The sequence below is a fragment of the Cebus imitator genome, unplaced genomic scaffold (assembly GCF_001604975.1).
Source record: "Cebus imitator isolate Cc_AM_T3 unplaced genomic scaffold, Cebus_imitator-1.0 Scaffold175, whole genome shotgun sequence".
NCBI lineage: Eukaryota > Metazoa > Chordata > Mammalia > Primates > Cebidae > Cebus > Cebus imitator.
Genome location: NW_016107490.1, coordinates 988,526 through 1,014,396, shown reverse-complemented (window position 1 = coordinate 1,014,396; position 25,871 = coordinate 988,526). Strand labels below are relative to the sequence as shown.

At 32.7% G+C, this 25,871-nt stretch overlaps 1 protein-coding gene across 4 annotated transcripts in view; it reads left to right on the top strand.

The window, feature by feature from the left end:
* The window catches only part of FANCL (FA complementation group L), a 78,326-nt gene that overhangs the window by 33,268 nt on the left and 19,187 nt on the right, over positions 1–25,871 (top strand). For 2 of the 4 annotated variants that reach the window (XM_037744447.1, XM_017544970.2), the window contains exons 6-7: positions 3,713–3,809; positions 8,384–8,452. In XM_037744447.1, coding sequence (XP_037600375.1) covers positions 3,713–3,809; positions 8,384–8,452 — 166 coding nt within the window. Of the gene's footprint in view, positions 1–3,712; positions 3,810–8,383; positions 8,468–25,871 lie in introns of all 4 variants that reach the window. The other 2 variants (XM_017544969.2, XM_037744446.1) reach the window with 1 other exon arrangement.

The window sequence follows — 25,871 nt, the reverse complement described above, 5'->3', positions numbered from 1 at the left end:
GCTAGTTTAATAAAGATTTTGTAAAGGTGAGATCTCTTTGTGTCGCCCAGGCTGGTCTTGAACTCTTGGATTCAAGTGATCCTCCCCTCAGCTTCCGAAAGTGCCGGAATTATAGGCATGAGTCACTGTGCCTGTCGTGAAATAGACTTTCTTAGACAAACTGATTTGATATCACTTGTAAGAGCTTATCACTTTTTTTTAAGATCTCCTCCATACACCAAACACCAAGATATTTTTTTCTATCATAAATTGATATAAATAGCCTCTATTAGTTATGTCATAGGCTAGGCTGCTGTTAACAAAGAGAAATGTAAACGCTCAGTAGTTTAAACAAGGTAGAATTTTATTCATCTGTCATTTAACAATTCAGAGATAGTCAGATGGTCAAGAGTGAGTTGATGCCTGTGTTCCACAAGGGCATTCAAGAATCCAGGTTTCTTTTGTTTCTCAACCATCCACTGTGACTGCATTTTTCAGTAGTCACATGTGGCTATTGATATTTACATTTAAATTAACTTAAATAAAATAAAAAATCTACTTGCCACATTTTACATCCTTCATAGACATGTGGCTGGTGGCTACCGTTTTAAACAGTCCAGATATCTCATACCTCCGTCATCACAGAGTGTTTTGTTGGTTAGTGCCTTATAGAGTGTTGTTCCTGTCCTCATGATGTTTGCTAGCTCATTTTGGCCTGTCCAAGTTCTAGTTTGCAGGGAAGGAGAATAAGAGGAGGGAAGAGAGGAAAGCATAGTTCTGTTATAAATGATCCCCCAAATGCACACATTGCTTGTGCTTGCAGACCACTGGCCAAAATGTAGTTATATGCCAGCACTTCTCTTCAGGGGCAGCTAGGACAAGTCACTAGCGGGGTGAACTGGATCCTGCTAAAACTTGGTTTAGTTGAGTGTTGGACGCAGTCAGGAATCTTAGTACCAAAAGGAAGAAAGTAAGTTAAATATTAGAGGGCAACTGACAATGTAGGTCACATGTACTCAGACTATTAATGATTGCAGTAAGGTTTCTTTCCACCCCAAAACAAAGTGACCAGGAAGCAGCATGGGTAAAGTGAACCTTGATTTTAAATGGCCATGCTGATATTAACCTGGAATTATAAACGTTTTTTACTGCCTTATTTAAATTACGTCTTAAAGTTTAACAAAATTAACCTCATGGCCATTTTAGCTTATAGGCCATATTTTTAAGCATGGTACTTTTTCTGTAGTGTATTACCTCTCTCACTTACATTGTTGTTTGATGATAATTTTATGTTATGTGATTACAAACAAAGGACTAAAGAGCTTTTATCTCTGTTATTTTATAGATGTTAAAAAATAATTTTAAACATTGTGATGGTGAGCAACAGTGTGAAGTACAGAAAGTAGCAGGTGGTGGTTTAGTTTTTTCTTTCACTTCTCTTAAACATGCATGCTCTCTTTCTCCCTCTGTATATATTCATAAAGGTTATGAAATATTTAAGGCTTATAATGAAAAGCAGTTTCCCACATCACTTTCAATCCCTAGTGTTATTCTTTGAGACAAATACTTTGAGTATTTATGTTTACAACTTCCATGTTTCAAAACAATCTGCCTACATTCAATATTTGTTTATTTTTTTAGGAATTATGAACTGATTACTATAATGAAAAATAATTCAGCTAGTATATTGTTTCTCTTTTTCTTCTTCTTTTTTTATTTTTTCCCATCAGCTTTACTGTTTCTTAAACCTCTTTCACGTCCATTCAATTAAAGATGGTATCTCTTGACTTTCAAATTAGCAATTAAGGATTTTATTGTTTCTAATCTTCCATTCTGGTATCTTTCCCATTTCTACTTCCCAATTTTTGCCATCTCTTCCTTTTAAATTGCAATAGTCAAATATATTTACATTAGTTTCTATAACTATAATTAAGTCTTTTAGCTTTGTGTATTCCTGGGCTCTAAAAATTGTAACTAGTAACAGTTTAATTTTTTACAACTACATAAATATTTTTAACTGAAAAGTTAGTGGCAGAGTAATTATAATTTTTAACACAGTTTTATTGTTTATAATTTAGTTTCAGATTCCTGCTTCCCCTTTTCATTTCTTGCACTTAAAAAATTTACGTAATTTCTGTCAGTATATCAGTCATACTTTCTATCCTATACACTGCATTTTTTGCCAGCTGTTTCTGCCTGAATTCCTTGTTCTCTTTCTTCTCTTCTGTTTTGTCAGCCAGTGCTCTTTTAACTACTCTACATTTTCCTAAATGTTGTTGAAAATTTGTTTTAATTAATACTATTTCTTCTTTTCGTGTGTGTGTGTAGCTGTAGGTTTATACCTTTTAAACATTTCCTTATTTTTGAATAATTAATTTTTTAGGAATTAGAGAATATAAATGCATGTGCTTAATATCTTGAATCTGAAGTGTGGAAATTTTAAGAGTCAGATATCAATATATCTGAACTTTAGAATCGTGATAAAATGTGGTACTCATATTCTGGGTTTTTTTTTTTTTTTGGGAGGTGAGGGGTTTACAGATATAGCTGAAAGAAAATATAGGATCATTGTTATTTTTATGTGTATAAAACACTTTCTAGATGAGTTTTACAGTCATTTGTTTTCTAAGCCCGTAAACTTTTTAATACAATTTCTATTCTATTTTTGAAGATAGATATCTACAAATTTAGATATATTTTCATCACATTGTTTCACAGCTACGTTGTGCATTTCCTGAAATTAGCCCATTTTATCATTATACAGTATCTATATGGCATATAGTGATATTAAAAATATATTTCCTAAGTTAGGAGGCTTATATTCTGAATTCCAATAGGTCTTAGCATTAGTCTGGGTGATAAGTTTTGCAATACTCTTAGATTACTTTTTATCTTTACAAGAGAATAGTATTGTAAAAATGTCGAAAATATCCACATGCCCAGTTTACTAGTAAATATACTGCTAAATTTGAACGTTTTTGGCAGTAGCTTATGCTACTCAAGGGACCCTGTTTTTACAGAACGTTTTATTTCAAAGGGTATTGGTTTTCATTGTAGAAAATTCATGCATTTAAAGTAACTTAAAGCCAAAACGGTTGTGCTTGTGCTATATGTTTAGAGTATTAGTCATCTTGCATCCATGAGTAGGTTAAGTGTCAGAAGCTATGCATTGTACAAAAAGAAAATTTATCGTTAGGAGACCAGGCTGTACCTGTGCTTATACGACATTTTCCTTAGAGCATCAATTTGAATATATGAACAAATATCAGCTAGATTTTTGTATGGTTACATTATTGATAATACAGGAGAAGCTCATTGAGGAGAAAAACAAAGGAAGCATAAAAGTCTCATACTGTATGAAACTAAGAAATGGATCAAAGAGTTTGACAGGAAGTTTAATGTGTACATAAGTAGAGGCTGACAGGAACATGCTGTGTGTGCCAAAGGTTCCAGTGATGGAAAACTGAAACATAGTGCTCACTGACCACAGCATGAGCCTTGACACACATTGTAAATAATCCAGAGATATATGACTGCATTAAGTGCTAGGTTGGTGTATTAACGGCAGTAAATCTATAGCAGCAGAAAGGGTTGGCATGCAGAAATTCCTCGATTAATTTTTGTAATGGATTAATAGGAATATAGCAAATATTTTCATTGTGAATTCTACCATCTCCAGTTCCCCTCTCCAGCTCTCCCTGGTGTGATCATTTTTTTTTTCTCTGTTCACCAGACTTGTATATGTGGATACTTCCTTCAATACCATCAAGTTAAAAGCAGAAGATGCTTCTGGTAGAGAGCATTTAGTCACTCTCAAGTTGAAGGCAAAGGTATGTGCCTCATTAAACTGTTATTGTGATCAGGAAATACTTTGTAAATGAGCTCTGAATGCTCTCAATGTAAAGAAGTGCTAGTTGCATCTAAAAATATGTATATCATGCTTTAAAACATTGATTTTGGAAAGCCTCAAAGAATTTATTCACCAGGTTTCCAAAAGCCTGGACAATTTCATGTCAAATTTTAGCCCAAATTTGATCAAAATACAGACTTTATGACAACTATTACAAGTACCATTCCATAGCCTCAGAGTACCATATTGTTAATTTTGTAACATCCTGTGTAGAAGACAGTGGAAGCTGACTATCCCAAGTTGTACTGAGAAAATCTTTTGCATTTAACTGTTACTGTAAATTTCTTTGGTAGTTCTTATTCTTATAATGATCCCCACTCCCTACCACAGACAACATATATGCATTTTTTTTTTATAGTTTATTTGCTTTGGCTGGGGTTTTTTGACTTAAGTATTTTAAGAATTTGCAGAGGTTATGCCTCTATTTATAGATCCCTTAGAGGATAGTGATCTATATTCACAAATTTTATTGGCACAAAACATGGTTGTTTCATCTTTATTTTTTAGTTCTAGATTGTGAATTTGGACAAATAAGTAGAATAAACAAGTTCAGCATATTAATCATTTACTTAGTAATCACTGGGGAAACATTAGAATTTGGAGAAAACCAGGATGTCCAACTTTTTTTTTATTGTTCCTAGGAGTCATCAATCAACTCTATTTCAGAAGATTGTAGTGATGAAAAGATCAATTGTGTTTGTCCTTTTTAAAAATGTGTCTGGCATTTAAGCTTTCCACTAGAGAAAATTAATATATAAAGCTGTACTGGATGACACAGAAAAGTTGATATCTTATAGTGGTTTTATAACAGACAGGTTGAGAAATGACTCGTTCTTTCTCACACACAGAATGTATAGGTCTAATTTTAAGTTCCATATGCGATAAGTGTTGGAAAAAATTAGTGGGATAGAAATCTCATTATTTGCAAAATATGTTAGATAATTATTTTGATTACATTGTATTTTCCTTTTTAGTTTGTAAAGGTGCACTTTTTTTTTTAAAGAGAAATTTGTCTTTATCCTTCTAAAAGGTTACACGTTGCCAGTGGCAAGGGTTCTGTTATTTCCTTCAAAGCTCTATTTGTTTATATTTTGTACCTCAATAAAATTTGCCCTCTTTCTATGAAGACCAAAGCTAAGGATTTCATCCTGTCCTCGTTTTTACAAGCTCTTCTACTTCCTGAGAAGATGATGCTGTAAATCTGTGCTGCCTTTAACTTCACCTACGAGATTATTAATCCAAGTTGATGACACTTACTTCATTTATTGGTAATATTCAGAGTGAGGATGTGACAATTTAATGTGGTCCATTTTGTCTGCTTTTTTCTTATACCTTTTCAAGTTAGATAAGATGATGCTTTTGGTATTTCTCTGGATAATATTTTCCAGGGTCACTTTTGTAACATCTATAATTATGAAGCACTTTTATGGATACTCTCGCAAAAAGAAGAGGAAGCTGTATTTGAACTGGGAAGGAATTTAGGCCAAAAAGAAAAGTTTGTTTTGGGGAAAAAAAAAAAACATGTAACTGAATTTTATGTTGGTATAATTTATTAGAATCTTTGTTTGTCAATTTAGTTTAGCTTTTATATATACCATAGTTGTCTTTGAGATGTGGTAATTTCTTCTTTTTTAGGGGAAAAAAAAAAAGAAATCTTTTTTTTAGGGGAAAAAAAAGAAACTGGGCCGGATTGTCAGTCTTTTTATTAGAGAAAAAAAAGAAATTGGGCCTGTAATTGTCAAACATACTAATAGCTGAAACTATAAGTTAAGAATGTATGATGCAAAATCTTAATCCAAGCTAAGTTTTAAGTGGAATACTAAAATTTTTTAAAATTAATAACATACCTTAAAGCAGGCTTTTTTGACAAATGCACAAACCTTTGTTTCTTTTATTTGATTTTTTAAATATACAGTAAATAAATGCATTTGTTTTATTTATTCTGGAATACATATTCTCCCAATTCTACCACTTCCCCTCACTTGTGGGTCAGCCTTACTGCTTGGGCAGTCCAGTCACAGAACAGACTTGGTTAAAATTTGTCTTAGAATGATATATTAATACTATAGAGTCTAAAAAATGTTGTGAGTGATAAAAATAGATATTTATTATGTAATCATTATATTTTTTATAGTTATTGATTTGATTTTCTGCAAATGAGATTTAGAGAACTATGTTTTACCTGAAAATAATTAAATATTATACTTATTTTTCAGTTAATATTCCTATATGTGGAGCTTTTGTTGTTGTTGTAAATTACTTTTGAAAGTAAAAGTTTTGATAAGAATTAGTTGCTGGTTGTTTTATGTACACTTATACAACTTACTATTTTGAAAACTATCTTAATTTTGATCAAGTTACTTATATGGTATTTAGTCATCTACGTTGTAGTTAATACTATTATAATTTAGAAACTATTCTGAAAATGAATAGGATGCTAGTTTATATTTTAATATTTATGATAAATCATCCAGACATATAAATACTCTTTTTAAGTTTGTACTATTATGTGAAGTTTGTCATATAAACAAAATTGATTTTGCACATGAATGTAATTAACACATATAACAGGTATTCATTTAACTCAGATATGAAGTAAAGATGCTTGCATAAAGATCAGTCTATTATATATATATTGTATTACAAATGTAAAAATATATTTGAAAGATGTCATTATCTGAGAAACTACATACTAGACTCATTTATATATGTAGGATCATATATTTATTATAACTTGCTTTTTTGCTTAACTATTTGTGGTTCTCTTTCCATATCAGTACGTCATTGATACTGTTTACTGAGTCCTACTTGAATGTAGGGTCTTACTTTCTTTTAGTGTAATGAGCTATGTATGTACTTAATGCGGCCACAGATATTTTACTTTGTGTATCTACTCCAAATACAGTAAACATTTCATTAATTTCTTACTCTAGATTGATGATTCATGTAAATTAGAGAGTTGATATTGTTCATTGTCAGCATTACCAAGATAAATAGCAGCAACTCAAAATGAATTAAATTTTTCATTTTTGACCCATAGAGTTTTCAAGTGTACTTTATTATTTTTAAAGAATCCTGACATTTTAGAAGGAAAAGAGATTTTGTAACACTTTTAGTTGGGTTTTGTCATTTTTACATTTGAAACATCCAGAGAAATTAAATGGCTTGTTCAAGATCATGCAAGCTAATTAGTGGAGCTGGAACTGAAGAAAGCTGAGGTCTCTGTCTACATTTACTTTGAGATAATCACGATTTTTAAATATGGTGTACAAATTGTTTTTCCATGATTATAGCAATGATACTCTGAAGTACATTATCTGATATTTTTAATTGTCTGAAATAGAACTTCTCTTTTAATCTCAGCATGATCTTTTTTTCCTGAAGTAGCGCACTGGAATATTTTTATATAGTTTCTTACATATTTGCCTTCGTGTTAATTAGTTCTACATAGCCAGATAACATTAATCAGAGTGTATATTGATAGTAAGTCTTTTTAGCCATCTGATCCTTGTAGCTAAATGTTAATTTTTTTGAAAGGGATTTCAAATGTTTTTTTTGTTTGTTTGTTTTCTTTTGCTTGCTCAGTGGAGTAATGAAAAGTAAGAGGCTGAAAAAAGTGAAAGCCTAAAACCTATTTAAATATTTTGTCAAGTGAAACTTTGCCTAAAACTATTTTTCTTTCAGTATATTTGGCTTTTTAAAAATGGAAAGAAATGGGAATTTTTAATTACATGTGACTTTGAAGACTCAGAATTGGATTTTACAGAAGTCATGGAGTACGATTCTCTAATAAGGAAATTGATTTAAAAAAAAATTACCTTTTGCCTTTGTTAACTTAGAAACTTGATTTGTCCTCATGACTGCCATTTTCTGTATGACTAGTTGAGGAAATAATTTTGTATTTACCAATCTTGCAAAGGTTTTTCTTGCTAAAAACCATGTTATTTTTCTTAATAAGCCAGAAGACATTTCATTGTTTCTTTTTATTTACCTTTTTGCTAAAATTAATATCTTTAATAAGGAAAATGATTTTTTAAATTGACAGCTATATGTATTTATTTTTGCATATTTCCTAATTCCTTTAACTGATACTGCCTATTTAAATAGTGACTGATGCTATTTGAAATTAAATTTTAGACTAGAAGAAAATTAAATATCAACTCATTTGACTTATTTTAAAGATAAACAGAAATCCAGTTCAGTTCATTCCTCAAATCATAACTTCAGCAGCTGACACAACACTGACTTAATTCATTACCTTTTACTCAACACTGATTGCTTTGGCACTTCCAAATCACCAAACTTGTACTTCCATAGGTTGACTGTAAATCAGCTCTTCACATCACTATTAAAGTAGAGCAAAAATATTTATATATCATATATCTGCAGTTACAGTACTATGTTTTACCCTAATGTATTTAGTTTCTCTAAAATGCCTAATGTGATATTAACACACAGAAGCAAAAATGGTCTAATTTTATGCTTTTTTAATAGTATCCTGCAGAATCACCAGATTGTTTTGTGGATTTTCCTGTTTCATTTTCTGCTTCCTGGACACCTCAGGTAAATTCTCCTCAGGTAAATTCTTAAATTTGTTTTAAATAATTAAACAGTACAGTTGTCCCTCAGAATTCATGGGGGATTGTTTCTTGGGCCGTCTGTAGATACCAAAATTCATGGATACTCGTCTCTTAATATACAATGGGACTTTGTCTATAGCCTATGCACATTCTTCTGTATATTATATTTCTGCAGTTGGTTGAATCTGCAGATGTTGCATCCTTGGATAGGGCCAATGTAACTCTTTTTACTCAGGTAGACATTATAGGTTATGAAGTAATCTTTTTTTTTTTTTTTTTTTTTTTTTCTCTAAGCATTTATTTTTAAACAGACCTTCTGTAATGCTTCCTTTATTTTTTATTATAGTTAACGTCTATTTTTTCTTTCTCTCTCTCCACGCACACAAACACCCACTCACACCCACACCCACACATAAATACTCATGCGTGCACATGCACACACACACACTTTCACTCTCCATCCAGCCTGTAGATATTTATGCTTCATTTTCAGTAAATATGCAGAAACACTTTTGACAGACATTTTCTTTTAAATTTAAATTCTAAAGAACTCTGTAGAAAGCAGTGAATGGTAACTGAAAAATTGAGTGAAATTTTTCATATTGTGAATACTTAACATTGATTACATAATATCAGAATCCTTTTCAGAGGAGAATGAATTATGACTGAAAACAAACTTTGCCATTTCTGCTACATTTTTATTGTTTTAAAGTGTTTGTCCTTAGTTTATCTTTGAACTTTGTCTGTATATTCTTTTATTTTGTGATTAAGAACATTCAATATTTTGAGTAAAGAATACAGAAGATTCTTCTGCTTCTATCAGTTGAATTTCTCAATACATTGTTGATATTAGCAAGATGTTTTTTAGAAGTGCATTATAAACTATAACATTATAGATATAAGGTGGTATGATTATCAATATACTGTCATCACCATTTCATGTTTGTGATTTTTAAGGATGTGACACAATGTGATTGGTTAGGGTATGGTTCATCTTTCACCAAGTAAATTGTGGCAGTTGATAGCAAAATGGAGAGAGCATTTTTATTCTTATACAAAGAGAAAGAACATTTCTAGTGACATTTTACAAATATTCTGTAAATGGAGGCTACTCATGCTGGCTATAAAAGTTTTGTTAGATTTAAGTAAAAAGTTATGCCTTTATTTTAAAATATAAATATATGAGTAAAGTAAATATATAAGAAATTAGTAAAAAATTAAAAGCCTAATAGGATTTAAATAGTCTTATCAAGGCCAAAATGCTATTTTAATTATATATTTATCCAAAAATTATTTTTCTCGTATTCTTTTTTGTTTGTTTGTTTTTTAAAATCCGGATCTCCCTACAGTGGAAATTGAGAAGACATAGCAAAATAAAGGAGAGGAGAGAGCCTGTGGTTTGCCTTTGGTATTTTGATGTATGCAATAAGTAGGATACTACGTTGATTTCTTTTTTCTGTTAAAGAATTGGAATTATAAGCAACAACAACAAAAGGAATTGGAATTATGCATAAATTTTATAGCTTCTTTTTTTAATTAACATTTTCATTATATCTTTTTTAAAAAATATATACACCTTCTATTTGGCTCTGGAATTTTATTAACATTTTAAGTGAGATCATGAGAAAATATATCTGGGTTTTTTTACTCTTTCCAGGTGTTATTTCCAAATTACACTTTAATATTACATTTCCAAGGTTGAAAAGTACACTGTTCATGAGTTTCTTTGTGTTTTGTATGTAGATAATTCTAGAAGTTTCCCCAGACTTTTATCTGTGGAAAAGTTTGCATTGCCATGAAAAGATTGTTTAGCACTTATTTTATTTTAATATTTAAAAAATTAGTTTGTGACTCTCTACTAAACTGGAAAATCTTTGAAGGCAATTTCTTTTAAATTTTATATCCACATGCTCAGTCCCTTATTCATATAAGCAGGGAATAAGTATTATATTAATAATATTAATTCAAATTTAAGCTTCAGGGTTAATTGGGTCATACCTGTTTTGTAATAACTCTAAGACAGTGTAGAATTAGTAGTAATGAGAGGTATAAATTCTTAATTTGTAGAATATATTGAAATTCTTAACAAAGTACAGATAAAACACCTTTTTATCACAACTCAGATTTGATAAATGTTAATAGTTTGTCACATTTACTTCAGATATATCTATATTTCTCTTTCTTTTGGAAATAAAATGTCTTAAGAATAGCTAAGACCTGACCTCCTTTTCTGTTGCTCCTTCCTGTCTCTCGTTCCTGTCTTTCCCTTCTTTGCTTCTCTCCCTTTAAATTGTAACTGTTTACCCCAAATTGGTATATAGCCATCCATGCATACTTTTTGCCGTATTTGTTTATGCCATATTTGCAGTCTCTTTTAACATAATATAATTGCAGTGATTTATCCATAATGTGTGTTTGTTTAGTATCTTTATTTTAAATGCTTTATATTATTCCATTACGTCAATCAGCAACTTGATTTATCTGTAGCACTACTGATAAGGTTATTCACAGATTTTGACAAACAATACTGCAGTGAACAGACTTAAATGTTTCCTTGTGCACATGTATGAGACTTTTAGCGTGAGTTTTTCCTAGAAGTGAAAATACTGGATTGTGGGGTATGTGCCTCTTTGAAGTTACTAAATATTGCCAAATTGCCTTCCCTAATTGATTGTATAAGTTTATATTCCCATTCCACAATGCATATTGTTTCCAAGATGAGACTAAACTCATCTTAGTCTGACCTCCTTATAGATAATACTACAATAATAATTTATAGTTATTATTAGGTCTATAGCCTTAGCCTATATAAAGTATTTTTTTCCTTTTATTATAAACATTTTTTCTATATTTTGATACTAATTCTCTGTTATGTGGGATATAAATATCTCCGTAGCGCGTCTTTTAACTTCGTGTATGATATATTTTGTCATGTAGAGTTTAACTTTCTATCTGGTCACATCCATCTCTTGTAGTTTCTGTTGTGTCTCAAATCTTTTACATATTTTTTTGAAAAGATACTCTGCTATAGATCAAAAAGTTATTTTTAACATTTAAGTATTTACATGTGAGATACTGCCTATTTTCTATATGCTTATACAATTGGAATGTGTTTTCTTCATTTGTGCAGGTCTGGGGTGATTTCACAGTGTTTCTTTTACACATGCCATTAATATTTAGAAAGTTTTCAATAGATATCATTTACCTATAAGAGTCTGGCTGTACATCATAAGGTCTTTGAGTGGTACCAGCAGTGTGAACTCTGTGTCTTTTAGACATGATAAGTGTTAATAATATTAGTTTATGTTTTGAAAATAAGAAATGTGAGACTTCTTTGTTATATGTGATCCTTTTTAATTGGCTGGCTGGAAACATTTCTGCTTGTGGGAGTTTTTCTAAAACAATTTTTAAACAGTTGTTTCTTAAACAATATAAATGTTACTGTTGTAGTTTAGTAGCAGAGTTATATTTAAAAGACTGTAAATAGATTTCAGATAATTGATTTTTTAAAAATCCCTGTCTGCTTTTGTGCATTTCCTCTTTGGCTTCATTGTTTCTGGACTTTAAACTTGGAAGATTCTTTTCTTTTCTTTTTTTTCTTTTCTTTTCTTTTCTTTTCTTTTCTTTTCTTTTCTTTTCTTTTCTCTCTCTCTCTCTCTTTCTCTCTTTCTTTCTTTTCTTTTCTTTTCTTTTCTTTCTTTTTTGTAATATAATAGACATGGCTTTGTGGCATTCATATTAAAAATGGGTAATTTTCCTTATGGTCCCTGTCTTCCTGCTGGGTTGATAATGTTTTGATGTATTTTTCTTTTGCTCTGATGAGAGGTCTGCTGCTGCTGCTCTGACATATTCATTTGGATGAATAATTATAACTTGCACAATGTCAAGCTGAAGATGGTAGGGTTTTGTGCGTCATGACAAGCCTAGTAGCCAGTGCAGGTGTCTCACAGCATGATCAGCAACAGCCAGTGTATTCTGGCTCAGAGGAGACATTTAGAGTAGTAAGAAATCAGCACCAAGGGCAAGGCTGCTGCTACTATTGCTGCCATGATATGTGCCAAAGAAACACAAAGTGCTTCTCAAAGACAAGTGTCTAAGCACCTTGTTTTAGATATGTACTTTATTTGTTTGCTCAGTTAATCTTTTATAGATTTTAGCACAGATTATAAGAGTATCTCATGATTTTATTCTGCTTCCTAACATCACAAATGCTTCAAAATATATCTATGATGTTTTAGACTTTTACATACATGTCAGATGTGTAAATATTGTTGACTGAGACTATAGAATGCCCTAATGTCAGATTTTAAGTGCACTGATACTACGATTATATAAAAACAAAATTCCTTTTGTCCAGGTCACTGATCAAGCAAAAATGGATGTTAAAATTGCAATTTTGCCGGTATGTATGCCACTAAGTGCAGGCTTGGCGAAATATTCTTGCCATGGGCAGTTGGAATTTTCAGGTTTAATGTGGTATAGTAAATAGTAGTCTTTATATTTTTTTATCATGGAAATCTTATATTCTTGGAATAATGCCATGAATGCAAGAAGAGTAAAACTAATGATAAAGCCTCTGGTTGATAATCCGATGTTGAATGAAGAATTTGTAATTAAATAAAGCAGTCCTATTGCGTAGCAGGGAGCATGATCCATTAGTTAGGGCAGCAATTAGGTATTCTAAGTTCTTTTTACAGTTCAGCCATTAATTTAATTGTATTATTTCAGATAAATCATGTGACTGCCCTTTGCCTCAGTTTATATGTACTATATATGGAAATGGTGAACCTTTTTTCTTTCATGGATATGTAAACAAAAATAAATCTGGCTTAAAACAAATACAGTGTTGGGGCAAATCCTCCCAGGTTTTTACTCTAATGATCCTGTAGAAGTTCTTTTGGCCAACTGGATTTTTTTTTTTCCTTTCCATTTTTTCTCTTCTGTTTTTGTTTGAGGACTTATAAATACTGGAATTTTATTCACTCAAATTGGTTAATTTCATATGATTTTTCCTTCTTGGCAATCGTACTGTTGCCACTATGGTATGGCTAGAAAGACATCAAAGGGATCAAAACAAAGAAAATCTATTATTGAGATTATGTGATATGATAGAAAAAATATCAGTGGAGTCATGTGACTTATAGACTTAGTGACCTATCAACTACATTTCTTTTATTTTTCTTTCTTGATAACTTTATTTAAAAAGCATTCTGTATTGATTCTAAAAAAGAAGAGAAAGAGGGAAAATATAAGAAAGTCAAATTAAAATATAAGAAATTCAAATTAGAATTAAAGTTAACATTAATGCTTTTATTTAGGCAGTAGTATTTAGGTGTCACTGTATAATTGTTTTGAAACTGTGCTTGTCACTTAACAAAGTTTCATTTTAAAAATACCATTGATAATATTGTGCATTTTTTATTCTAAATAATTCTTAGAATTACTTGGGTTTACATTTATCCAGCAAATCAAGAATTAATATGTTCAAAATCTAGAAACACATTATCTCTACATTTAAAGTAGCTATGGTTTCTTAATCTACATGTTACATATTTTAATTGAATTTATTCTTAAGTATTTTAAGATTTTTGTTATTTTTAATGCAATCTTTTTATTTTCCAGGTGATCATTGGTAGGTGGGCAAGCTATTAATTTTTTAAAAATGTTTTACTGTGATCAAATATGTGAACATAGCTTCAGTAGTTAGGTTTGCAAGGTGTTTTTGTTGTTGTTTTTGTTTTCCTTTTAGAAAAAAACAGCCTTCATCTTACCTCTCTAGGGCAAACACTTTTGACTGTTATCGGATTCTTTCAGTAGTTAATTTGTCATTACCTGCTCCTGTATTTATATTACATTTTGTTTTAGAAATTATCTACTAGCTTCCACAGTAGATAATGAGGAGTTTGTTGTTTTCTCTACCTGTCCTCACTCCTCCTACCTTCCTGCTTTCCCCAAATAACTATAATTTTGATAATATTCAGTGTTTACATTATTATGAAGATATTTGTATCCTATGTAGATAGAAGTAACGTGGTTAACTATGATTATTTTTCCTTTGTCACCCTGGTTTTTATTACTCCTAGAGGTAACTTTTTTTTTCTTTTAACTTTTCCATTTCCTTAGTTTTCTAAGTTGTTATAACTCATTCAACCCCCATATACTAAAATACCAATGATATTTCTAAGTAAATATGTTTTGTGAGCAGTGGGATGGATATATGACTTTGAATCTCAGTCACTTACTTGCCAGATGAAAGAAGATACTATATTGCTATAATTTCAGTTGATTTCTAAGATTATAAAAATTGGTTTAAGCTTTGTAGAAGATTTGAGATCTGTGCATTGTGAGTACATGAGATACTTGTGGAATGGCAAAGGTCTTCCATGAATTTAAAGACCCAAAAAGACTAGTTATTTGGAACAGGTTTTTTTTAATCAAATGCCTTCATTAGGTACATTAATTGATTTACTTACTGACTTTATTATAGACCTTCACAATAGGCTTCATAGTTTTTGCTGCTCAGCCATTGTAGCATAGTATAAACAGAGTACTGAGTATAAAGTCTGGGTCAAATTCTGGCTCTAACCTTGTGCCAATGACTTATTTATAAAATGAGAAATAATATTTGTGCCATAGATTGCATATGAGAGCAAACTGAGGTGTTACATATGAAAATCCTTTTGAATTGTAAAATGCTGTACAAATGTACAAAGTGATGTAGGGAGTTAATGCAGTTTGTAAATTGGTGAACTCAATATAGTGAGAGCTAATATGGGCAAAGAAATGATCTCTATATGTAAGTATATGGTATATTTGTGTATTTATACACATCTATTTGACAATAGTTATTATCTATGTATTGAGTTACATGTACTTTAAAGACTTTAAAGACAGCATTTTATTTGTATGCAATAAACAAGTTTCCTGTGCTCAAAAATGAAAAGGGATGATTAATGAAAAATCATGATCAATCTCACCAGGCTATGTAGAAGTGGAAGTTGACTACATATACGTTGTACTAAAATAGTAGAGATAAGAGATATTGACAAAAACACTTTGGTTTTACAGTTTTTTCTTTTTTTTTTTTTTTTGAGATGGAGTTTCCCTTTTGTTGCCCAGGCTGGAGTGCAGTGGCGTGATCTCTGCTCACTGCAACCTCTGCCTCCCAGGTTCAAGTGATTCTCCTGCTTCAGCCTCCTGAGTAGCTGGGATTACAGGCATGCGCTACCACACCCAGCTAATTTTTGTATTTTCAGTAGAGACAGGGTTTCTCCATGTTGGTCAGGCTGATCTTGAACACCTGACCTCAGGTGATCCGCCCGCCTCAGCCTCCCACAGTGCTGGGATTTGAGGCGTGAGCCACTGTGCCCGGCCTGGTTTTATAGTTTTATTGGTTAATATAGTGTTAGTACTTGGATGAACTTAATGCTTAATGTTATGGTTTGGAGTAACTCTTCTTATATAGCAGGTGTCCTAAGAGAAAAAATATGAATATTAGTCTCCAAATGGCTCCTTTAATGTTGTAATCTATATTTTGAAATACTTTTGGATAAAATTTATTTTAGGTAATATTAGTGAAGCAAATTTATTTTAATTTGAGTATGATTTATTAACATTCTTTCCCTCATGTTTTGTTCCTTGCAGGGACTCTTTCTGGTAAATTGATACACTATGTCTATATGTCTATTTGTACTTTTTTAAATCCAGGGGCTAATTTGGACTATGTGGGTATTTATATGCTTGCGCATGCATGTATGTGTGTATATGTTTTAAACTTTCATTTCTGAAAAATAGATGCTTATTTTGAGAATAAAGATCTAGTCGGTGAAGACAGAAATGACAGATACTTCAGTGACAAAAAGTGTTAATTCAAATATGACCTCCTAGCATATCACTAAGAAACATTAATACCTAGAGCTGGAAAATATTCCCCCTCATCTTTTTGTGCCAAAATAGAAGTTGAATATTAGAAGCCAAACCAATTTATTAGATACATACAGAGCTGGAAAATATTGGAGTTTGTAGATAGTAAACGCACTGGGACAGTATTTGTTTATTTATTTATTAAATGATGTCACTGTTACCAGTTAGTTCCCTGGCTCTGGCTGTGAGAATGACATTGGCAGCTAGCGGCAAACTCTATTCTATTAATTTTGAACTTATATGGTGTAAAGATTTTTGTGATCCTTTTTTGTTTCATTGATTATACTTTGATGAAAAATTAGATACAGCTAACTTTTTTCTTCAGGGATGGTGGCACCTTTTGGGATGGCATACCTTTTGGGTATAACCTAACTGGAACAAAAAGCTAGTCTCTTTTTTTTTTTTTTTCTGGTCCACTAATTGGCTTGACCTTTTTAATTTTTATTTTGAATAGTCCACAGTGTAGGATGCTAGGGATAGGTTGAAAGTACCTACTTATTTTCAGCATGTGCTCTAGGAGCTTTTTTTCTTTCACTTTGCAAATACAGAATTGTTCTAGTTATTCTGTAATGCCTACACACGAGATGACTAGGTTTCATTTGGTCCTTTGGGCAGATACTCTTTTCAAATTAATTAATAACACTAGCACTTTATTTTTTTAATTTTTTTTTTAGGCGGAGTCTCACTCTGTGCCAGGCTGGAGTGCAGTGGTGCAATCTTGGCTCACTGTAACCTCTGACTCCCTGATTCAAGTGATTCTCCTGCCTCAGCCTCTGGAGTAGCCGGGATTACAGGCATGCGCCACCACGCCCGGCTAATTTTTGTATTTTTTGTAGAGACAGGATTTCACCATGTTGGCTAGGGTGGTCTCGATCACCTGACCTTGTGATCTGCCCACCTCGGTCTCCCAAAGTGCTGGGATTACAAGTGTGACCCACTGTGCCTGGCCAACATTAGCACATTTTAAAAATGATCAGTGATCAGTTCTAGTCAAAATAACTTAAATATAGAAGAAGTGATACGTTCTTTATGGATTGCTTGACAGATAATAATATTTGATCAAACAAATTCAGTTACAGATACACTTTTAGAAAGAGTTGATAACATCAATGAAGCATGTAAGTGAGATCAAATGAACTGAATATTTAGAAGATTTATCACGTCTTTAAAGTTGCCTGATTGGAGATACTGCAATTAATACTAAAATTAAATTTCTTAAAAAGCCTTATTTCTTAACACTCTCTTATTCTATTTATACTTTTGGAATCCCCCAAAGATAAAGAAAAGAAAAGAATTATTAGAGGATTTATCTGCAAGTATTATAGGGAAGAATATAAAAAAAATCAGAATTGAAAGCAACTGTTGCAAGTACCAGAAAATTATGCTATTAATTTAAGTGTCATCAGAGTACAAAAGATCACATTCCGGCACTGTGTGGAAATTATTAAAATACTGGAAATAATAGTACTTAAGTGACTGACATTATTACTTCACTTCAGGTATTATCAAAGTAACAAAATGCTTTTAAAGATAATAAGCATTACATTATGAGATTGGCAGTGTTCATACTTTTCTGCTTAAGTGCTTTTCTAGTTTAACATAATTTAATAACAGTTACAGGGAAATAGCTAACATCTTAGTTCCCACATGTATCTTTCCCCCTTCTTCAATATATACACATTTATATATCTATATATACATATAAAGTAACACATGTTTATTCTTTAAGAGTTGGGTATATGAATTCTTCTGCATTCTTTGTCCTTGATGTGAGGTGTGTTACTATTTTGTGTTTTTAAAGTTCCTAATTGTTGAGAAAACTAAGGAGAAGCTACTGCTGTGTAGCCATTACTGTTCAGAAATCAGAATAATTTTTAAAAATAGCTTTATTGAGATATAATTGACATACAATAAAGTGAATGTATTTAAAGTGTACAGTTTGGTGAGTTTTGACAAATATCTACACTCATTAAATTATCACCAAAATCAAGATAAAAAACACATCCATCATATCCCAGTTACCTCCTTCGCCATTGTTGTCCCTCCCTCTAGTCCTTCCTAACCTTCCTCCTGGGCCTTAGGTAACTGCTGATCTACTTTATGCTGCTGTTGATTTGTTTGCAGTTTCTATATAGAATCTTATATAACTCTGTGTACTTTTCTATGCCAGTCTTTTTTCCTCAGCATAATTACTTGGAGATTCATCCATGTTGTAGCATGTAATATAGTTCATTCTTTTTTTGCTGAGTATTTATGGATGTGCCACATATTGGCCATTTCCTTTTTGACGGACATATGGGTGGTTTTCAAAATTTGGCTATTAAAATTTTCTCCAAATTGATCTAGAAATTCAATGCAATTGCAATCAAAATCTGAACAGCTCTGTTTTTTTTTTTTTCCTAATGTAAAAAATTGACAAGATTATGGCTGGACGGACATATGGGTGGTTTTCAAAATTTGGCTATTAAAATTTTCTCCAAATTGATCTAGAAATTCAATGCAATTGCAATTAAAATCTGAACAGCTCTGTTTTTTTTTTTTTCCTAATTTAAAAAAATGACAAGATTATGGCTGGACGCAGTGGCTCACACCTGTAGTCCCAACAGTTTAGGAGGCTGAGACAAGAGGATTGATTGACCCCAGTAGTTCGAGACAAGCTGGGCAACATGGGGAAACCCCTTCTCTCCAAAAAATACAAAAATTACCTGGGTGTGGGGGCTATCCACCTGTAGTCACCCAACTACTTAGAAGGCTGAAGGTGGAAGGATCAGTTGAGCCCAGGAGCTTGAGGTTTCAGTGAGCTGTGATCATGCCACTACACTCCAGCTTGGGTGACAGACCCTATCTCAAAAGAAAAAAAGAAAAGAAAGGAAATTAAATTATTCCAAAGTGTTTGTGGAAAGGCTGTAAAGGTCCTGTAATAGTTAAAATAGGTCTGAAAAGAACAAAATTGGAAGACTAACATAACCTGATTTCAAGACTTATAAATCTACTTGTTTTCAGGATATATGGTGTTTTCATAAAGGTAGACAAGGAGATCACTGGAATAGAGAATTCAGGAATAGACCCATAGATATACAGATAGCCATTTTCAACAGAGGTACAAAGATAATTTAGTGGAGGAAGGACAGTCTTCAACACATGGCAGTGAGACAACTGGATATCTGTATGTGTTCCCTACTGTGTTTCACTCTTTCTAGTCCTTGTTCCCTGAGTTTACATCCAATAAATTATCCCCTTACATGTCCTTGTTCCAGGCTTGGCTTTCTGGGGGAATGTGGAGCTTGGGCCAATTGTCATTTTTATATGCTACAGATGAAGATGTGTTGTAGGACAAGGGTCCAAATATACCAATCGTACTTATGACCCAGAAATTTACCTTCTTAAGAAAATTTTATTTGCTTTTTGACTATTTAACTTATTTTTCAAGATTGAACAAAACCTATGCAATTATATATGACCTCCTAAGCAGTATAACTTGGCAGGCCTTCTTTAAAATCAGTTTATAAATCAAAGGCTGCACTGGGCTTCTCTCAAATGATTTCCTTGCCCCTAGAAAATGGTAATCATCTTCACGGTTGCTGTCGGCTTCCTTTGACTTGTGGCTATTTGAAAAGTTTTCTGTGACTTTTATATAACTAACAGTGGGTAATAGGCACTGACTTCTTAGCTGCTCATATACCTAGTTTGTAGAATGTAAGAAAGTGTTTCTCAATATTTCAGTGATAGGTACTGATTTTTTTAAAGTGTTTAGACCTAAGCGTACAAGTAATTCAGCAGTGGAAAATAACACTATACAAGCCAAACTACTGATTTCTTTGACTAAAATCACATTCTTTAGTCATGGAACTAATAAAATCTTTATCTCCTTATTCATTGACTTGTGCTTCTTAAGCACTAATTTTAAAATGAGGTACATTTTAAGGCTTTAGAATAATGATACCCAGTTTTCGACTGGTTTATTTCATTTATTAAACATGAACAAAATAACCAACCTGATCCTTGCCCTGCTTGATTATCAGGGTCTTTGACTCATTCATACCTTCTAGCATAAAAATTGGTAAGCATTGCCAAAAGCAACTGATGGTTCTTTAGCGTTATAAGACTATTCAGGAAGTAGAATAAGCCATTTAGTTTTCTTGTAAGGTCATGATTCGGTGACCTTTGAACAGAGTAACTTTGTAATGTTTCATGATCTCAAGGTTTAAATGTCAGATACGCTGGTTGGATGGTTTGTTCAGAAATCTTTTCAGTGTGTGTGTTCAGAAACTTTCAGTTGCGTTAACACAGAGATCCCAAATACAGATCTTTTCGTGGACAAACCCATTTACGGAACAGTCCAGGTAATTCTGATTTAGGTGGAGAGAATTTCATTAAGTGCCCTAGGTAAACTTAATATTGGATTGATCTCTTAATATCTTTATGCCTGCTCTTTGGAAATCATGTGGAGATGTCTATTTTTGCCTTAAGATTATTTTTTTAAAAATTCTTCTGACCTTTAATAGACTCTATATCAGGGAACATTTCCTTGTTAAACTTAGCTTCTGTGCTCCATCTGCATGTAATATTATAGAGGTAGATTTCTAGTTTCTCTTGCTTGGTCTGTGCCTTTTTTTCTCCTACAGTCCTACCCCACGTTAAGGTAGACAAAGAGATTTTTTAAAGTCTCTGGTGGGTTGGTGTGCCTTCAACATGGACCTTTGCTGTAAACCTTTTGGGGAAGGTGAAGTAGAATGTAATTTTAGTCAAGTACATTCTCACCTTGTTTTATGCTTCCTAAGTTACTCACGATGTTTCCTCCCCTTTTGCAGGACTTTTTACGGACAAGATGTTGCTGAAAATCATGTTCTTTTTCTTCTCATTCCATGCTAAGGCTTAGCTGAGAGACTTCTGTATTATCCTGATTTTGGGGATACTTTTCTTCCCTGTAAGACAGTTTATTGCTTTCAGGGCATTCAGCTTTATATATGAGTGTTTAAGGGTTGTTTTCTGTTGCTAATTCCTGCTGTCTTTAATTTTTTCTCTTATATTTTTATTCTTCATTTCCTTATTGTATGTATGTGCAAAACAGATGGCATTTTTCTTTGATTAGCAGATATAACAGTTGTAATGTTTTGGGTGTAATTGTTGGATCTTCACTGTATTTAAGCTGTACAATTGTTTTGCTATTCCTGCTAAGAATTTGTGGTTCAAAACCTATTCCAAAACTCCCAAGTTTTTTGACTATTGCAATTTTTCTGTATTTTAGAAAATAATGGTATATATATACATATATATAATGCATTTTAAATACACGAAGATACAAGGTATAATGTAATCTAAATATTTTGATTCTCATATAAAATATTTCTGATTCTGACATGAAAATTCTTTTAATCAGAGAATTGTTATTGTATATTAAATCATATAAATATACATTATATTTAATGGATATATTCATATTTATTAAAATCTCTTTGTAAACAAGAATTGGTAATAAATGAGATTACATTATAATATTTGGCATCTTGAAAGGGAATCTCAGTACTTTTATGGGGAACGCAATACCTACTTTATGGATTTGCAAACAGTTATATTTAGAATTCTTGACTTTTATACCTGGAAGTCACCTTAGAAGTTACCTTAGAAGTTGTCTACTGCACCATCCACAATTATAGGTGCAATGTTAAAGCTTAGAGAGGCTGAGTTTGTCTTGCTTAAGATCAAATACCTTGTTACCATCAATATTAGAGCTGTGATTTCCTTGCAAACTGGGTACTTTTATCTTTATATCAGAGAAACCAACATAGACTTGTACATGGCTAAAATGTTAATTTCATTGAATCAACCTTAATGTATTTTTTGCTCTACTGTGAGCATCAGGAAATAAAAGGATGGGTAACAGATCATTTATTTCTATTTCTACATGTACTTTTCTATGATTATAAAAATGTTATAGAAAATATGGCAAGGTACAAAGAAGAGAATAAAAAATTGTCATAAAAGAAGATTTTAAAAATATAACCACACTAACTAGGGACCAGTGAAAGATTAGAATAAAATCATTGAAGCAAAGTGAGAACAAAACCACTTTTGATTTTTCTGGAATGGATTAAGTTGCTTATCAGCTTAAGGAGAGTTTGGGCAGAGGCGATGGGGTCTTCAAAATATACAATCATGTCATCTGAAAATAGAGACAATTTGACTTTCTCCTTTCCCAATCGAATACCCTTTATTTCTTTTTCTTGCCTCATTGCTCTGGCTAGAACATCCAATATACTATATTGAATAGGAGTGGTGAGAGAGGTTACCCTTGTCTATTGCCAGATTTCAAAGGGAATGCTTCCAGTTTTTGTACATTCAGTATGATATTGACAGTGGGTTTGTCATAAATAGCTTTTATTATTTTGTGATAGGTTCCATCAATGCCTAGTTTATTAAGAGTTTTTATCATAAAGTACTGTTGAATATTCTCTAAGGCCTTCTCTGCATCTATTGAGATAATCATGTGGTTTTTGTCTTTGGTTCTATTTATGTGGTGGATTGCGTTTACAGACTTGCCTATGTTGGACCAGCCTTTCATTCCTGGGATGAAGCCTACCTGATCATGGTGGATAAGCTTTTTGATGTGCTGTTGCAGTTGGTTTGCCAGTATTTTACTGAAGATGTGTGCATCTATGTTCATCATGGATATTGTCATGAAGCTTTCTTTTTCTTGCCTGATTGCTCTGGCTAGAACTTTGAATACTATATTGAATAGGAGTGGTGAGACAGGGCATCCTAGTACAGTGCCAGATTTCAAAGGGAATGCTTCCAGTTTTTGCCTGTTAATTATGATATTGGCTGTGGGTTTGTCATAAATAGCTCTTATTATTTTGAGATATGTTCCGTTGATACCTAGTTTATTGAGGGTTTTTAGCATAAAGGGATGTTGTATTTTGTCGAAGGCCTTCTCTGCGTCTATTGAGATAATCATGTGGTTTTTGTCTTTGGTTCTGTTTATGTGTGAATTACGTTTATAGACTTTTGTATGTTGAACTAGCCTTGCATCCCCAGAATGAAGCCTATTTGATCGTGATGGATATGCTTTTTGATGTGCTGTTGCATTCAGTTTGCCAGTATTTTATTGAAGATTTTTGCATCTATGTTCATCATGGATATTGGCCCGAAGTTTTCTTTTCTTGTTGAGTCTCTGCTGCGTTTTGGTATCAGGATGATGTTGGTCTTATAAAATGAGTTAGGGAGAATTCCTTCTTTTTGTATTGTTTCAGATAGTTTCAGAAGAAGTGGTACAAGCTCCTCTTTGTACATCTGGTAGAACTTGGCTGTGAACTCGTCTGGACCTGGACTTTTTTTGGTGGGTAGGCTATTAATTGCTGCCTCAACTTCAGCCCTTGTTTTATTGGTCTATTCAGGATTTCAACTTCTTCCTGGTTTAGGCTTGGGAGGATGCAAGTGTCCAGGAATTTATCCATTTCTTCCAGGTTTACTGGTTTATGCGCATAGAGTTGTTTGTAGTAATCTCTGATGGTACTTTGTATTTCTGTGGGATCAGTGGTGATATGCCCTTTATCGTTTTTTTATTGTATCTATTTGATTCTTCTCTCTTTTCTTTTTTATTAATCTGGCTAGTGGTCTGTTTTGTTGATCTTTTCAAAAAACCTGCTCCTGGATTGATTGATTTTTTGAAGGGTGTTTTTTGTGTGTCTCTATCTCCTTCAGTTCTGCTCTGATCTTAGTTATTTCTTGTCTTCTGCTAGCTTTTGAGTTTTTTTTTTGAACTTGCTCCTCTAGCTCTTTCAATTTTGACGATAGGGTGTCGATTTGAGATCTTTCCTCATTTCTCATGTCGGCACTTATTGCTATAAATTTCCTTCTGGACACTGCTTTAAATGTGTCCAGGATATTATGGTACATTGTGTCTTCATTCTTGTTGGTTTCAAAGAACATCTCTATTTCTAGCTTCATTTTATTGTTTATGCAGTCAACATTCAGGAGCCAGTTGTTCAGTTTCCATGAAGTTGTGTGGTTTTGTTCCCTTCGTTTTGAATTACTTCTTAATCCTGAGATCTAACTTGATTGCACTGTGGTCTGAGAGACTGTTATGACTTCTGTTTTTTTGCATTTGCTGAGGAGTGATTGACTTTCATTTATGTGGTCAATTTTAGAGTAAGTGCGATACGGTGCGGAGAAAAATATATATTCTGTGGCTGTAGGTTGGAGAGTTCTGTAGATGCCTATTAAGCCTGCTTGTTCCAGGTCTGCATTCAAGTCCTGAATATCCTTGTTGATTTTCTGTCTCGTTGATGTCTAATGTTGACAGTGGAGTGTGGAAGTCTCCCACTATTATTGTGCGGGAGTTTAAGTATCTTTGTAGGTCATTAAGAACTTGCTTTGTTTATCTGGCTGGTCCTGTATTGGGTGCATATATATTTAGGATAGTTAGCGCTTCTTGTTGTATTGATCCTTTCACCGTTATGTAGTGTTCTTCTTTGTCTCTTCTGATCTTTGTTGATTTAAAGTCGATTTTATCAGAGACTAAAATTGCAATCCCTGCTATTTTTTTTTTTTTTTTTTTTTTTTTTTTTTGCTCTCCGTTTGCTTGGTAGATCTTCTCCCATCCCTTCATTTTGAGTCTATGTGTGTCTTTGAGTGTGAGATGGATTTCCTGAATACAGCACACTGATGGTTTTTGACTTTTTACCAGTTTGCCAGTCTGTGTCTTTTAATTGGGGCATTTAGGCCATTTACATTTAATATTAATAATGTTATGTGTGATTTGATCCTGCCATTTTGTTACTGGTTGTTTGTTTTGCCCGTTGGTTGACACAGTTTCCTCATTGCATCATTGGTCTTTACCATTTGGCTCATTTTTGCAGTGGCTGGTACTGGATGTTTTTTTTCTGTGTTTAGTGCTTCCTTCAGGAGCTCTTGTAGGGCAGTTCTGGTGGTAATGAAATCTTTCAGTAATTGCTTGTCCGTAAAGGATTTTGTTTCTCCTGCACTTATGAATCTTAGTATGGCTGGATATGAAATTCTGGGTTCAAAGTTCTTTTCTTTAAGGATGTTGAATATTTGCCCCTACTGTCTTCTGGCTTGTAGGGTTTCTGTGGAGAGATCTGCTGTGAGTCTGATGTGCTTTCCTTTGTGGGGGACCTGAACTTTCTCTCTGGCTGCTGTTAGCATTTTTTTCCTGCATTTCAACCCTGTTGAATCTAATGATTATGTGCCTTGAGGCTGCTCTTCTTGAGGAGTTTATCTGTGGTGTTCTTTGTATTTCCTGTATTTGAATGTTGGCCTGCTTTGCTAGGTTGGGGAAGTTCTCGTGGATAGTATTTTGAAGAGTGTTTTGTAGCTTGGATTCATTTTTCCCCATCCTCTTCAGGTATACCAGTCAAGCTTAGATTAGGTCTTTTCACATAATCCCATATGTCTTGGAGGCTTTGTTCAGTGTTTTTCACTCTTTTTTCTCTTTTCTTGCTTTATTTTTTTATTTTTTT